The following is a 17,551-nucleotide window of genomic DNA, read 5'->3' as shown; positions in this document are numbered from 1 at the left end:
TTTTAATGCCTTGGGGAAGAGCGCGGGACCTTTGCAACTGCCTGCGCCCCCCCCCAAAAAAAATCTCGCACCCCTGACTTAGATTGTATTTAAACTGTTTTCACTCATGTAGATGTGGTTACGGTGTATTTATTAATAAGGTAGCCTCATATTAGATCGGTTTATAAGGCGTCATATTACCAATATCTGTAACGTTCCCTTATTTTAAAGTAACTTATGATGCTTAAATTGTACAATTTAAAAGAAATAAATAAATGATGCTCCGATTTGGAATGTTTTTATAGCTTTGAAATTACTGCATTTCCCATTATAGGTTTGAAACACAAGATACCCTTTCTGGGGCTTTCCTGACGTCCGTGAATGGGGTGAAGGCCTCATTGGAAGAGAGAACTTACTGGCAGCTTCTGAAGCATCCAAATATTTCTTTGATACAAGGTGAGTCCCCATAAAACCGCGACCTTCACTCATTCCATGTGACCTTCTATTCCTGTGTCTCAGGTACCAAATAATAGATTAGGAGACCTTTACCAAAGAGATTCATAAGGGTTTATCTACTATAGTGTGATAATCAATTATTAACCGGTAATGGATATTAACCTTCATGGTCAATAACACTCAGTAATAATCATCATACTATAGGGAACTGACTCAATTGTGCCTCTATTATTGTATTATTGTATTGTATGTCTTTATTTATATAGCGCCATTAATGTACATAGCGCTTCTCAGTAGTAATACACGTGGTAATCAAATAAATAACAGATCATGGGAATAAGTGCTTCAGACATAAAAGTAACATTAAGGAAGAGGAGTCCCTGCCCCGAGGAGCTTACAGTCTAATTGGTAGGTAGGGAGAACGGACAGAGACAGTATTCTGTTCAGTTTGTGTATAATTGCTATTGAAGCATCTGTTTATTGATACATCTGGTTGTCCTTTCTGTTTCCTTTGCAGGTATCGCTGAGTACAAGCCTGAGGATGGAGAACATATCATTCTGAGACTCAGCAAATGGTGACACCGGCTCCACTCCTGTTCTGTCTTTGAACCATTTATGTATCCGGCCCACTCTGTACATGGGGAGATCCGAATGTCCAAATATCAGAACCTCTGCACAATGCTCACCTTCCACTAATAAACTAGATTCATTCAAAGTGAATTTCACGCAAACTATTTGATCACTGTAAAACGGCATTATTGTTTGTGAATTAGCCCCGATTATCTGCCTGTTTTTCACTCTGTGCTCTTCTTTCTAACCCATTCTTGCCTATTCAAGGCTGTTGTAACTTTTGATTTTAAATAAACTTTGCATTGCGACTAATTTGAAGAAAGCTGTAAAATGCAATACTGTTTTTTCACAGCAGCAAAATAACATATAATTATTTTCTTTTTGCGTTTACGTCAATATTTGAAACAGAAAACGTTGCTTTTGCACACAGCTTTGGTTTTTCCCTACACGTTATGTTGGTAAGTCAGATGTAAGACGTGTATGAGTAAAGTTAAACACATTTGGGCAGATTGTTATCCATGGAGCTGTGTACCACCTGAGACCTGGCAGTGTTTTGATGCTGAAACAAAGGGAGACACACCAGGTGATGCATCTCATTCTAGCATGAGAACCAATCAACTCCTCCTATTGGCAATCCCTAAATCACAAGATCCCTAAGATCACTGAAACACACACAGGGCAACATGAGCATGAGATGATGTTGCAGCTTTCTATTTGTGACCCCATGGCCATATTTGTAGGTTATTTTTATGTTCCAAATCAGCACAAAGAAAATACAAATATCTTCGAAATAAGGGGTCCCCCAGAGATAGGGGTGATAGTCGGAGGACCCTGCATTGGTTTGGACCCCCCCCCCAGTTTAGGTGATTACTAAAACAAATAATTTTGTTTAGAGGGAGTTGTGGCTTTAAGTCCAATAGCCACCTTCTTCTGTCCTTTGGCTATATGCCCTTACCAGTGACGAATAACAATTTATATTGAAAAATAATAATTATCTTGAGCATATAGCTTAAACTAACTGACTCATACCCAAGGAGACAGACACACACACACACACACACACACACACACACACACACACACACACACACACTTTATATGTTATGGAGTGTATGTATGTGTGTATGTGTATGTATGTATGTATGTATGTATGTATGTATGTATGTATGTATATATATATATATATATATATATATATATATATATATATATATATATATATATATATATATATATATATATATATATATATATGTATATATATATAATCAAAAAATAAATAGATGATACCGTTCTGTGGCTAACGAAATGCTTTTATTTGTGCGAGCTTTCGAGATACACTGATCTCTTCTTCCGGCGATGTTACAATGAATGAAGCAAAAGGTATACTTTTACATATATATGTGTATATATACTGTGTGTATATATATATATATATATCTATATACATGGAAAAGGGGAGAAGAAACCGCGCACATCCTAGTGCATTTCCAAAAGAGTATATTTATTATAAAAGAAAGGGTAAACATTAAATTCATTAGTAACCATTTTTTATTCTAACTTACTAGTATCTTGTCATTTTATGATATTATAATATTATATGATTATTGTTTTTTTGATGTTACTAAATCAGTAGCCTTAGTGCATTTATTCTGATTTCTATTTACATCAGTTTTCTGTTGTTATGGTTCGTTTTCTTTAAGTATGCTTTTATTCATTTTATTGTTGTCTTACTTTAGCAATAATATATATATACACACATATATATATGTGTACACACGTGTGTGTGTGTGTGTGTGTTTGTAATCATTTACCTTTTATTATGTATTTCTGTGGGAGGACTCAGGGGAACGAAGTCCTGCCGCCTTTTTTGTAATTATGAAATTATTAGTATTCCAGCCCCATTATTCCTAACAGGGAGGGGAAACATGCTATTTCTACTACATTTCTTTATTTAATGCTGAATTATTTAATGCAGTTTATATATAAATTAAATTTTTATTAAACACATTAAAATCTGTTGCTTAACACATTTTCAATTTTCCCTACTAAAATACTATTATACTGTGTGTGTGTGCATATATGTCTAAGAATAGACAATTAAGCCGGCGCGCACCGGCGTCAGAAGCTTGGCGTGGGACAGTGTCAGTGAGGGAGGCTTGTAGCTGGGAGAGAGCCGGGCAGCAGAGGCCTGAGACCATCCCCAAGCTAGGTAAGTCTGTATTTTGTATTTATTTGTGTTGTCTGTTGGACTTTAACAATGTATTTTCCTTCTGCATGTAGAGAGTCGTTACACACGGCAGTGCATCGATGCTGGGAAGATTAGCACTGAGCACTGGACAGATGTTTAAACGGTTTTAATTTTTAAACATGCACATATGCATCCATTAGATCAGGGGTGCACAAACGTTTTGTTTGCGCCCCCCTGCCTGCTCTCCCCCCCTGCTCACTCCCTCCCCCATACCTTTCCTCTGGCATTAGCAGCACCATTTGACAGCAGAGAGAAGGTAAGAGACACACAGAGGCCTCGCGCGCTCCCCGGAATTTTATTTTAATGTTGTGGGGAAGAGTAAAGGGCCTCTGTAAGAGCCGCATATTATCTTTAGAAATGTCTATCATTCAGTCCTACAAAGATTATGGGATTTGCGTTATAGGCTCTTTAACAAACAGGTGCATTTGCTCATATAGTAAACATTGCCTTGTGTTTATTTTTTTTGTAACAATTTTTTTATTGGACACGTTCACATATAAAAATACATACAGAAATGTCACGAGCCCGCAACATTTCAACTCAATACAATCAGATGGTGACCAGTAACATTTTCACGTTTTCCATAGGGGGAAAAGAGAGAGAGGGGGGGGGAAGGAGGGGAGGGAGAGAGGGTAACAAACAAGTGAGGGGGAGGGGAATGGGTGGGGGGGGGTGGGTAAAGGTACGTCCAGAGGCTTCCTTGATTCTCTCTCCTGCTGTCTGGAGGGGACTAAAGGTCTAGGTGGTTGGCCTTTTTGGGCTTTATCGCTCTAACCAGGGGTCCCATGTGTTCCGAAATTGAGGCATCTTCTTTTGGAGCATAGCTGTCAGTTTCTCCATAGTCATGACCTCATTGATTCTTCTGACTACTCTAGTTCTCGAGGGGGGCTTAACCTGTTTCCAGGCGGCCGCTATGGAACATCTGGCCGCTGTCAGCATTGCCGTGATCAGCCTTGACATCGGCGGAGGAAGATCTTCGATGGGTTTGCTCAGCACCAGGGTCAGAGGCTCCAGGGGAATAGGGAGCCCCGTGGTCTCGTAAATGAGCGTCTGGATCATGGTCCAGTACCTCTGAATCTCCGGACATGACCACCAAATGTGGGCCATGTCCCCCTATTGACCACATCCCCTCCAGCACAGATCCAGTGTGCCAGGGAAGACTTGGCTCAGCCTAGCCGGGGTCAGGTACCACTGAAATATAATTTTATAGATATTTTCTTTTATTGTTGTGCACATTGATGTTTTAGCGGCTTGCTCCCAAATTTCCTCCCAGTCTTCCAGGTCTATTTGGAGGCCCAGATCCCCGACCATTTTTGCATGTATCGGTGATTCGGGGGGCTGGATGTTGGCTTTATTCCCTTATATATCTTGGAGATCAGGCCTCTTTGGTAGGTATTTTAATGCATATGGATTCAAATCTGGTCAGCGGGGGGAACTTGGAGGTTGGGGATAAAGATAGTAGGAAGTGCCGAACATGTAAATACTTAAACAGGTGTAGGCCCTGGATCTGGAATTTGTCCTTCAGCGCCTGATAGGTTAATATCTCCTCCTTCTGCAGCAGATCGGCAACCATCCTAATATTATGACTCTGGAATTGGTCAAATTGTCTTGGGGAACACCCTGGAGGGAAATTGGGGTTCCCAAAGATTGGAGTGAGCTGGGAGGGGGAAGCTAGCAGACCATATTTCCCTTTGCTTTTAAGCCATGCGTCCCACGTACATCTCATTGCTCCTAGGTCGAACCTCTGTGGACCAGCCCCGCCACCACTTGTGGTCCACAAAGCCGCTTGGAGGGAGTGGGGACGCGCGTAATGAGACTCTATTGCGAGCCAACAGGCTGAGGCCGGGTCGCAATTCCAAACTACGGCCTGCTTCAGTTGTGCTGCGAGATAATACCTGACGATATCGGGGACCCCCACACCTCCTCTAGCTCTTGATGAGAGCATCACTGACCTTGGGACTCTTGGCCTTTTATCGTTCCAAATGAATTGGAGCAGTAGTGATTGGATGTTCTTGAGGGCCGCTTGTGGGACCGTAATTGGGAGGGGCCTTGTGTTTATTTTAACCAAATGTAACGGATTTTCTGGCCTAGCCTGACCCACCCAATCTCACATTGGCCCCTGTAGTCTAACCAGTCCCCATTACAGTGTAGTGTCTGGTGGTGCACCTGTTGGCAACAGGACTCCTGAGTCTCCCGCATGATGTTGTGTGGGGATTGCCAACCCAGACAGGCAGCTGAGGTAGTGTGCTTGAGTCCTACCTATATCCAGTGCAGCGCCTCCACCTCATCAGGATCCCAGCTTCCGCTTGTGGATGGTCCTGGTGAGGAACTCCTCTGTGGTGCACTCCTCTGTGTAATTACTCCACACTTACACATGAGGGTATGGTTTAACAGGATCATCTTTATTGACTTGCGGCGGGCCAGCTGCCCCTCACAGTGGGTGTACTTAGCCTCTCATGTTCACCGCACTTCCCTTTGAAAGGTGTCCTTCCCCCAAATTGGTGGATTCCCTATCTCCCCTCAGGGAGATGGTCCCTGGTCACAGTCTCATGAGCTGTCTCCTCCCAAGTCTGTACTCAGACTTGCTCCTTGTCTCATATTTACTACTAACTCCACTGATGATCTCTGAACACACACTAACTTTTGGCAGTGCTGTGCCTTATGTATCCTCTGGGGGCTGGCACAACTCTGACATCACTAATCATGGATTCAGAGCATGTGACCACTCCCATCCATACATAGGGCACCTCACCAGGGTGTGAGGGCAAACCTCCATAATTACTGCTGGCATGCCCATAACTTACCAGGCCTTACTGTCAGCAGGAGAGATGACTGCAGCCATTTTACAGCATGGTTACACAAACATCAAGAGAACCATTTGCAAGAGCCTTATTGCAGGTGGTGCAAGGTGACCCATATTAAAAATTTTTTTTTTAAAGATAATTGCACCATCTTGATAAATATCCCCAGAATGCTACTAGTTGCATTGGAAGTAAAGGGGGTATAGTCTCTACGCCGCGAGATCGCTGTTTCGGGTATGAGTCAATAGGGCTTTCCATGCGAGATCGCCAAAAATGTGATCTCACACCTTAGAGAATATACCCAAAGAAATATCTCGGTTTGTATGCACAGGGTGTTACAGCAAAGCCGGGCACAAGCAGCAGTATACCGGAACAGGTAAGACGTTATACAGCTCAAACACTGCATTGAATGGATCCTTTCTCATAGTTACAGTTAATATTTTCATTATGGGAATGAATATAAATATGTAATTATGACAGAGGGTATGCTAAAAAACAAAACACTGGAGAAGATTGATATAGTTCATGATAAAACTAAAGGCCCTAAAACATAGAGGCAGAGTCATCAAGCTCCGACGCCGAGTACCACACAACATTGACTGGAAGGCCAGTTAACGCCAGACCAAGGTGCGAAACTCGGCAATGGGGCTTACTGAATCCCAGACATAGAATTTGACGTCAGATAAGAACCACGTGGACCCCCTAGTCTGCCCGTTATAATATCCGAGTCTATTTCTATAAATGCTTTAAAAAGAAAACTTGCATATTGTCTTGATTCCTTGTTAATATTTCTTGAAAACTGATGTAGATGGATTTTGTCTACGTTTCGGGATGATCTTTAGGTGGTTTAACCTGTGCAAAGGGAAAAAAAGAAGTCACTTGAGTGATATCCTTACATAGTATTGTACTTGGATGGCACAATATAAATAAAGATATACATAATGATGGTTTCCTTTTCCATAATCTTGAATAACAGTTTCCAGAGATAATGTGGATACCATTAGCACAAAAGCAAAGAAGGGTCAATATAGCTCTTCAATGAGAAAGGGGTAACAATGTAACACAAAACATGACAAATCTCTAATCCATATGCAATATGTTTAATATATAAATGACGTCCTCCTGTGTTAAATCAGTGATATATTATTTTGAAACATGATACTTACATTTCAATATTAAAAAACTAATAGACAAACAGATGTTCACTGACAGTTACAATTCCAAAGAGCGGGGAACGAGTTTCAGGTGAGGAGAATCCTGCGTGTGCAGCCAACACAAAATAGACAAACAATTTCTTCAAAGTGCAGGTCTCCTCTAAGGCCTGGGACATAGAGGAGCAAACAGCGCTGAGCCGCGCTCCTGCTCTGCCTCGCCTGCTCCAAAATGGAGCTTTTTCCTGTCCTTGCCGGCGAGGCAGTGAGCGCGCTCAAGGGGCGGAGGTGGGGGCGGAGCGGGAGGCGGGGCTAGTCCCCCGCTCCCATTGGATGGGGGCGGTCACGTGACCGCTCCTCAGCTTTCCCGAGCGGCAAATTTCAAACCTGCCTGTCTCGGCAAAGTTTCTGAGCCTCCGCACGCATGCGGAGGGAGAAACTATAGCCGCGCTGATTACAGATGCAGGAGCTTTGTGCATCTGTTCAGCGCGGCTCAGCCCGCCTCAGCGACGCTGATTCTACTATGTCCTAGGCCTAAGACAGAGATACAATGTAGAGATCAACTCACACGTTCATAATGAAGATCTCCATTTCATGTGACAGCCGAGAACAGTGGAAAGAGAATGTTTCAGGTCCCATATGCCCCTTTTTTCAGGTGAAAGGTCCATATGGGACCTTAAACGTCTTTCCATTATGAACTTGTGAGTAGAGGACCTCCCGGTTGGGCCGATCTAAACACCCCAGCGTTAGTAACACAGAGATCCTACCTAAAAGCATATTTCCTCCAGTTTAGTAGTGAGAACCATCTTAGACACTTACTGTACTACTGGCGCTTACTTAAAGGGGCATGTTCCTTTAAAAAAACAAATGCATGGATTTCTCCTTTTAATACAGGAATAAAGCCGGGGGTCTCCAGAGCTGAACTCATTAATCTCAGCTCCGGGGACCTCCTGCTTCTAGGGATACTTACCTCTGAAGGGGAAGCCGGTGTCTCCTGCAGTTTAAAGCTCCCGCATCACAAGGGCCTATATGAAGCCGCACCAGGTGACGTCACGGGGCCCGAGCGATGTGAAAATCAGCCATAATGTGAACCCTGGAGTGGCTACCGGCACCCACTATGAAAGTAAGCATCTCCGTGAGCAGGGGTCCCCGGAGCTGAAATTAATAAGGTTCAGCTCCGGAGATCCCCTGCTTCAATCCTGTATTAAAAAAAGGAAGTCACAAAATGGCTTGGATTGCCTCTTTAAATGTAAGCAATTTAATACATTAATCTATACACACACAAACCGATTTACAGGACTCACAGTGAGGCTCCAGTCTTAACTCCAAAGAATCTGTTTCTAGAACATTGGATGGAGCTATATATAACCTTCTATCTCCCTATAGTGAAATCCCCAGTTACATACTGGGGAGTGACAATCCCTTCTGCACAGTCATCCTACATCACATAATAGGGAGGAGAGTAACCTGAGGGATCACACACAGTTATCCCATTAAGGCTGTTAACCCCTTAACTGAAATAGTCATCCCAAAGGGGGCTACATACAAATAATATCTCAGTACAGCTGGGTCACCTTTCTTTAAAGGCCTGATTTTGAACGCTTATTACTTTTGATCAATCTTTTGACAAGTATATATTTAGCGATTGAAACATTATACATTTCATATTATGTGACAACAAAGAAACAAGCGCAAATACTGAATAAATTAATCAGATGATAAACCTTGTGAAAGTGAATATAAACACAGACACAAAAATAGAATATATTTATACAAGTCAAGATAGGGATGTAGAAGCAAGGGGTCAGGGGCGCACTCACATCCAGGAGTATATAAAAATAAGAAAGAAAATACACATACTGTATAGTGCAAGAGAGTATAGAATATGCGTGACTGGAATAAATGCTACAAAAATATCACTCACATTCTCCGTGAGGAATTCAGACTTTTCGGTATTAGTACCTGTTCCTTATCTCCCAGTTTTCATGCTTCAGCACAGGGGTGTGTCTCATACATTTAGTTACTTTTGGTATATATATTTCTTTTCTGATTCCATTTGATTTATCTTTATTATATATACACTTGTAATTTTTTAGCAGCATTAGTATTTAGGAGTTTAGTGGTCATTGTTTTACTTATTTTTTATGTTTTCTGTGTTCTAATAAAATCCATCTTTTTGCTATCAAATTTGAGTGCATAGGACTTCTGTTCTTCTTTTGCTTTCATATGTTTAATTATGCCTATGAATAATTTATAAAAGTACCTTACCTGTAAGCATAGCTCGTACTATAACACTGCCAAAATTATATGTGGATTAACTTTGTGGGCAGGCGCAAAGCGTCAGGATGTCAGTGACACACACGATGGACCGTGTGGCGTGACGTCACTTACCCGCATCGTGCGCCTTAACGCGAGGACGACGGTGAACGCGATGACACCATACCCCGCCTGGTAATGGTGGGGATTTTCGAAATCAAGTAGCATAAAAGGAGATTATGGAGGAAACAGACGCCCACAACCCCTGATGAAGCTCTAACCTTGAGCGAAATGCATAGGGTGGACCGCACGGACAATAGAAAGACTTTTGGTTCTGGTATACGCTGGTAATATTCTGCTAAGAATAAGTCCCTTCTTCCTGCATATTTCCACTGTGAACGGCCACTAGTGGTGGAATACCTGAGAGGGAGGGAGTGCCGTTTCTCTGCCAATGTCTGACCCTGGGCGGTCCCATTGCCTGTGTCCTATATTTGTTTATGAGTGTAAACGTTTATATATTTTTATTTTGTTATAAAGCAACCGCCTGATGAAGCACTGTATCGTGTGAAACGCGTTGCGGAGTTCACACAGTGCTATTGGTACACAGACAATTGGTAGAACAAGCTCCAGCTCTCCCACAAGCAGCTAGAGACATTTGCTCGAGTGAGATTTATGCTGGAGGACCGGCGATCGTGGTGGGCTACTTAACACGGGTCCTGCGAGAAGCCGCAAACCGGAAGTGACAACAACGTGGTGCCGAGCAAGCCAGCCCCAGCGCGCGGGACTGACCTGTGAGCCTCAGCACCTACCCCCTGCGCCTAGGAACCCATCTGGACTGTTACCTATGCACTGCTCTACTGGACTTATATATTCTTATATGTAAGTTTTTACTTGTTATTTTATTTCATTGTTTTATATAAATCTTGACCCTCGGTGCGCTTCTGTGTTTATTTTTTCATTGACATCTGACGTTTGGAGCCATCCTATGACGGTATTGGTGGAGGAGGAGGAGGGGTGCCTTCACATCACACCAGCAGCAAGAGGAAAGAGGTGATCTATTTCAAGATCCTGCTAGGAAGCAAGAGCGCGGTTTGAATTTATTATCCGTGTTATAAAGCAACTTTGCACTATTTTTCTGTGTCCTTCATCTCCACATATGGGAATCTTCTCCCCCTGTCCCTGCATGACTGTATGCTGACGGACATTGCTGCTGAAAGCAACAACTGAGGTGGTAACTCCTAATAACTGAAAAGCCTGAATTCCTCACGGAGAATGTGAGTGATAGTTTTGTAGCATTTATTCTATACTCTCTTGCACTATACAGTACAGTATGTGCATGTTCTTTCTTATTTTTATATACTCCTGGATGTGAGTGCACTCCTGACCCTTTGCTTCTACATTTCATATTATATCTAATGATCTGATGTACAAATATTTGGTACTGTATCTTTTGTACTGTAACGCCAATGTAAAGGGGGGATAGGGTTATACTGAATTCCAATCTTATTCTCATTTCAGGGAGATCCATAACATTCTTTTAATACAGTTTTTTGTAATCATCATTAATAAACAGAGCAAAATTTACGTGATCCAGACAACAATAAAGTGGTCCAGGACAGGGAAACTTTGAGAACTCTTGCGTTATCATTGTTAAGGCTCGATAATTATATGCACCTTCTAATATAGGACAATACATACACAATTAGTCGCTGATAATAAAAACATAGAGGGAAAAAGTAGCATTGTCCTGCACAGCAGTTAAAAGCCCCTCACAAGTGCACTTTTATTGCAGATAAACAAGTACAAATCCCAATGTTTCAGGTGTCAACAGTGTACTTCATCAGGTGTCCGCCCACAGTACTCACAATGTAATGTTTGGCGCCTGTATAGAAAAGATAACGTGGCTTGCACAAGCTTAGGCATTCAGGACCATCACTTTAACCAATATAATACAGTATGTCTCTTCCCTATTTTTTAAGGATAATGTATTGCTTGATGATCTAATCAGGCAATGATGGATTCCACACAAGTGTTTATTTTATGCCATTTGGAAATAGTACAATGTATATGTTATACATGGTGTGACTGGACATTACACCCACCTCTTCATATTTCCAACTCCTATAGAGGCTGGCTTTTCCATCCACGTATAAGAGAATCAGGTCACATAAGAAGGTTGCCTACGGGGAAATGATAGAACTGTACAGGTTAATTTTTTTTTTAGTAAAGATTAAAAGTCCTTATTGCCAAAACCGGTAAGTCACTTATCAAAGTAAATTGTTCTTTAGTTATTTATTGTCTGCTTTATTTCATATATAGTACTTCCTGTATTTTATTTTTTAGGGCATAATTAGATTACTTTACAATGCCTCTTCTATTTTTCATTCTTATGGTCTGTAATTTGTTATGGATATCTGGCATTCCTGTACATTTTCCTTATATCTTTTCTTATTTGATATGTTCATAAATCTTTTTTAAACCTACTAAGTTTAAGAGAGCAGTAATGACCGTTATTTTCCCTGTGGTAACGCATATCCAAAAATCGAATTATATGCAAAAATTAACGCATTAGAATAAGCTTAACGCCATGCTAAGTTAACACAACCTTGCATTAACTTCATATAACATGGTGTTAAGCCATCGTAAATAACAATACTGTATATTAGTTAAATCACACCTAACTATGGTGATACAAAACCCCAGTGACATATCATCTAATGATATCTCATAAGGGAAAAAAATAAATTAATTCTTGACTCCAAATATTAGATGTCAGATTACTCACTGGATCAACATGCTTCCCATGTTTACTTATTTGGTAAATCCTTGTATACTTTCCCTTTCTTAAAAGGTGTCCAAACTTTTTTGAAGATATCTGTTGTATCTGCCATCACAGTCTCCATGGGTAATCTGGGAAATTATCTGCTGTTTATCTGGGACATCGAAAAAAAGTTAAATCTTCATCATATTGCCAGTAAGTGGAAGATTCCGATAACTTTCTCATTCTGTCCCATACCTATTTAAGCTGACCATGTGGGCTATTACAGTAGGTGCACTTAGCAGTGCTCAATTCACAAGTGCCACATGGTCACTTTGGTGCCTAGCCAGTAAATAAGAAGAACGTTGCTATGATGATGCATGTCATTCCCTCTGATTGGATTATAGAATGATATGACTCATGCAACAAATAGAATGGTAATGGCATTTGTTGGTGGTAAGACCACTGGGTCTTGCTCCAGATGACCTCTTGAATCAGGTAATAGTTTAAATAGGCAATCCCATCTTCCCGCCCTCCTCCCCCCACCACGATATTTGTACTCTAAAGATATAAAGTCGAGCAAACACTTTAACCCCCCCGCCTCCGCTCCCCCCCACCTCTCCCCCTTCCCCTCATCAGTCGAGGTCCACTAAGTGGTCTAGAGGTCTCGCCATTTCCGGCGATGCTCTAAAAGGGAAAATGTTACTTTAGGCTCTGTATATATCTCGTCATGTTGTTTTAGGCTCTGTATATATCTCGTCATGTTGTTTTAGGCCCTGTATATATCTCGTCATGTTGTTTTAGGCTATGTATATATCTTGTCATGTTGTTTTAGGCTCTGTATATATCTCGTCATGTTACTTTAGGCTATGTATATATCTCGTCATGTTACTTTAGGCTATGTATATATCTCGTCATGTTACTTTAGGCTCTGTATATATCTCGTCATGTTACTTTAGGCTATGTATATATCTCGTCATGTTGTTTTACGCTCTGTATATATCTCGTCATGTTATTTTAGGCTCTGTATATATCTCGTCATGTTATTTTAGGCTCTGTATATATCTCGTCATGTTGTTTTAGGCTATGTATATATCTCGTCATGTTGTTTTAGGCTCTGTATATATCTCGTCATGTTGTTTTCAGCTATGTATATATCTCGTCATGTTACTTTAGGCTATGTATATATCTCGTCATGTTGTTTTAGGCTCTGTATATATCTCGTCATGTTGTTTTCAGCTATGTATATATCTCGTCATGTTACTTTAGGCTATGTATATATCTCGTCATGTTGTTTTACGCTCTGTATATATCTCGTCATGTTATTTTAGGCTCTGTATATATCTTGTCATGTTGTTTTAGGCTATGTATATATCTCGTTATGTTTTTTTACGCTCTGTATATATCTCGTCATGTTATTTTAGGCTCTGTATATATCTCGTCATGTTATTTTAGGCTCTGTATCTATCTCGTCATGTTGTTTTAGGCTCTGTATATATCTTGTCATGTTGTTTTAGGCTATGTATATATCTCGTCATGTTGTTTTAGGCTATGTATATATCTCGTCATGTTGTTTAGGCTATGTATATATCTCGTCATGTTGTTTTAGGCTCTGTATATATCTTGTCATGTTGTTTTAGGCTATGTATATATCTCGTCATGTTGTTTTAGGCTATGTATATATCTCGTCATGTTGTTTTAGGCTATGTATATATCTCGTCATGTTGTTTTAGGCTATGTATATATCTCGTCATGTTGTTTTAGGCTCTGTATATATCTCGTCATGTTGTTTTAGGCTATGTATATATCTCGTCATGTTGTTTTAGGCTATGTATATATCTCGTCATGTTGTTTTAGGCTATGTATATATCTCGTCATGTTGTTTTAGGCTATGTATATATCTCGTCATGTTGTTTTAGGCTATGTATATATCTCGTCATGTTGTTTTAGGCTATGTATATATCTCGTCATGTTGTTTTAGGCTATGTATATATCTCGTCATGTTGTTTTAGGCTATGTATATATCTCGTCATGTTGTTTTAGGCTATGTATATATCTCGTCATGTTGTTTTAGGCTATGTATATATCTCGTCATGTTGTTTTAGGCTATGTATATATCTCGTCATGTTGTTTGACTATTTTTGCCTAATAAAAATGTTTGAGGAAAAAAACAAAAATAGGCAATCCCTCCTAGGACCAAGATGAACTAATTCCAATGGCATGTTTAAAGGGTACATCTGGGTGATTTAGGCCCGTTTTACACAAATCTGATGCCAATTTTTTTAAATATATATTTTTAAAAGTTAAACTAGGGAGGGGGGTTGCATTTCCTTTGGCTGAAGTCACTGTGTGTTTAATAAGAGTTTGCACAAGTAGAGACTCTCATTCTGCCCAAAAGAAAGTGGAACTATAAGATTGGTACCGTAGGTGTCAAAATAAAAAATATCCACCTAGTACCATTACACTTTCAATTTCCTTCCTCCCCCTCTTAAAAATAGCATTTGTTTGAATAGATTATAGACAGCTGCTGAGTAAGCTCTCTGAAAGTTAGGTCCCTGAAACTTAGCTATTTAGAGTACAAGGTTGAATTCCTTATGTATGTAAGAAGTTATTCATATAATATGTCAGGTAGACAAAAGATCTGAAGCCCTTGTAAAGAAACACACTTCGAATAGTATATGCCTACGAATGTAATATTCTGTGTATAAGAGACTAATCTAGAGCAAGGTTAGACAGGAGTTACCATCTAGGAGAACGCATGTCATCTTGACATGAATACCATATGTCTGAAAGTAAATTGGAAGAATAAAGCTGTTTTATCTGCCAAAACGTGAGTGCTGACATTTATGAATCTCGGAAGAAAATAGATTTAACTACATTGAAGTGCAGCCAGTTTTAGTGGCACCAAAGATGCTTACCCCCAAAATAAATTTACATTTTATGGAATTGTAAAAAAGTAAATAAAGCTAAACATCAGGGACATCTTTACAGCTAGTTTTTAAAAGGAAAATAGTATTTAATACTTACTGCACCTAAAAATGCACACCCAGTTCCAAGACTTACAACAGTTGGCACTATACTAAATCTTCTTGCCTGGATATAAAACATAAAATGAAAGATAAAACATCATGCACAAGATTTTGCTTTTTTTAAATGTAATGTAGAGAGTATTGAAATTGAAACCTTTGTATTTCATATATTTGTAAATATAAAATGTTATCAGCAAGTTGGAGCATACAACGATAAACAAACAGACACAAATGATACATGTTTATCAGCATTTATGTTGAGCATGTTAATGCCGAATAACCTATGATAAATATAGGTAGTTATTGCATATGTATGAAAGGTCCTGCCTAGTCACAAAATATACTTTTCCAGTAAATGCTATGTGCTCAATTATTTAATACATATAATTGGCCTGGTCCTGTAAAATATCCATTATGGGCATTAAGATCCATATTTACTAAGCAATGCTATGCCATAAGATGCATTCCAGTGTCGAAAGACAACTCACAGCCCATTCACCTGAATGTAGCTACACATAGAATGAAGGAAAAAGTGCCATATCTGGGAAAGAAGAGACGGGTGAATAATCTAATATGGAAAGGACCCTGAAATGTAGGGAGATAGCTGCCCCATAAGGATACTGTGTATGTAAACTTTTATATATTTTTACTGTATCACTTTGTAGTGATACAGAGGGACCACTGCAACTGGAGAAAAGTACGTATCATAATTATCCACCAACACAAATTTCCCTTCAAATACATTCATGTCTGTTTCTTTGCTTTTAAGAATCTGTGCATCAGAAAGATATGCAAACATACATATATATATATATATATATATATATATATATATATATATTTATATATATATATATATATATATATATATATATATATATATATACTGTATATAAAATCTGTGCGTTTGTATGTTTTAGTGAGATTGTGTGTGTATACACATGTATCAATATACACCAAGTATCCAAGGAGAGCAGCAATCACAGCATGACCAACGAGGACAGGGAACAAGACACCCATGTCCGTTGTCTTATGCAGACAAGTGGTCAGTCAAAAAAGATATGCCAAAGCAGCAGCGTTGCAAGTCTTCCCAGGAATGCCAACGCTTTTAAGGATCTATCAAGCTTTAGCATTCACAATTACAATTTAACATCACATCCCATTGCCAAAATGATCAGACCCCAACCTATCCTGACATGCCCCCTTAAATGCCCCATGATTGACCTTGGGAAAACATCATATTGAGTGACATCCTTGATGTTCCCCCCAAATGTTGCTAGTTTCCTGGGGAGATAGAGACCTCCGCACTCAGTGAGCTAAGATTGTGATTGGAATGGAAGAATAGCGTATGACCGTGTCTTCCGTTCCTAATGCCAGGAGGTGGATCTGGGGCATGTGATCCTGCCGCTGGGATTTAGAGCTTCCAGTACATTAAGGTTCCACAGACTCGCCTTTTTCTTATCATTGAGTTTTTTATTGTGTTTTCCATTACAAAACATTTTACATTTAAACAAAAAATACCAATTTACAGTGATTACAATATTCCTTTACATTTAACAGTGCACTAAACCAGTAAATAATATATTAAAATTACATATACTTTAGGCAATGACAAACAAAAAAATAAATTAAATTTTAAATCGATGAGTCAGTTCTATCTGCATTGCATCATTTCCCTCTGTACCTTTCCCCCCCTTACCCACCGTTCCTTTTGTTGTTTCTGTGCTCTAGGTCTTAACCTTATCTAGGGATACCAGACATTAGATATTTTATTCTTTCCTCCCTCATCGCCTTCTGTGCCTCTCACGTACCAGACTTCTTAGTAAATACCGCTACGTTTGGTCAAACGCCTGTATCACAATCTCTCTGTCCCGTCTGGTAAGATTTCAGTAAAGGGATCCCATTTTTTAAATAGTGTTTCCGTTTTTAGCTCTTTATTGGTTTCGGCTTCCATTTTATCTAACATGAATAATTGTGTTAAATATTTGTTTAGCATCTCCATGTTAGGGGGAATATACTTTATCCATTGTAACATTATGGTTTTTCTGGCTGCCAATAATGTAATTTCTATGAATTTAGGTATTCTCACCCCGTTATTCATGATCTTCCATTCCTCCAAGTTGCCAAATATCAAAGAAACTGGTTCTTTAACCGCAGGTATTTTAACATTCTGCTGTATATAATCCAGCACTTGGTCCCAAAAATGTGCAATCTTGGGGCAGTCCCATAAGCCGTGTTTTAGGCCTGCTTTAGGTTGTTGGTACTTTGGACATCTATTCCTGGATGTGCCTGTATTCTTG

At 39.7% G+C, this 17,551-nt stretch overlaps 2 protein-coding genes across 4 annotated transcripts in view; one reads left to right on the top strand and one right to left on the bottom strand.

Annotated features, from left to right (window-relative positions):
* Window positions 1–1,327, top strand: part of TCN2 (transcobalamin 2) — a 33,902-nt gene extending 32,575 nt beyond the window's left edge. For both annotated transcript variants that reach the window (XM_075568054.1, XM_075568053.1), the window contains 2 exons: window positions 314–435; window positions 953–1,327. In XM_075568054.1, coding sequence (XP_075424169.1) covers window positions 314–435; window positions 953–1,014 — 184 coding nt within the window. In that variant the 3' untranslated portion in view covers window positions 1,015–1,327. The remainder of the gene's footprint in view (window positions 1–313; window positions 436–952) is intronic.
* Window positions 1,328–5,643: 4,316 nt separating this feature from the next.
* LOC142464677 (P2X purinoceptor 6-like) overlaps window positions 5,644–17,551 on the bottom strand; it is a 65,876-nt gene continuing 53,968 nt past the window's right edge. For both annotated transcript variants that reach the window (XM_075568051.1, XM_075568052.1), the window contains 3 exons: window positions 15,250–15,315; window positions 11,567–11,644; window positions 5,644–6,909 (listed from right to left, as the gene is read on the bottom strand). In XM_075568051.1, the coding sequence (XP_075424166.1) occupies window positions 6,877–6,909; window positions 11,567–11,644; window positions 15,250–15,315 (177 nt within the window). In that variant the 3' untranslated portion in view covers window positions 5,644–6,876. The remainder of the gene's footprint in view (window positions 6,910–11,566; window positions 11,645–15,249; window positions 15,316–17,551) is intronic.

Source organism: Ascaphus truei, chromosome 13, assembly GCF_040206685.1.
Source record: "Ascaphus truei isolate aAscTru1 chromosome 13, aAscTru1.hap1, whole genome shotgun sequence".
Taxonomy (NCBI): domain Eukaryota; kingdom Metazoa; phylum Chordata; class Amphibia; order Anura; family Ascaphidae; genus Ascaphus; species Ascaphus truei.
This window is presented reverse-complemented; position numbering and strand designations above follow the sequence as displayed.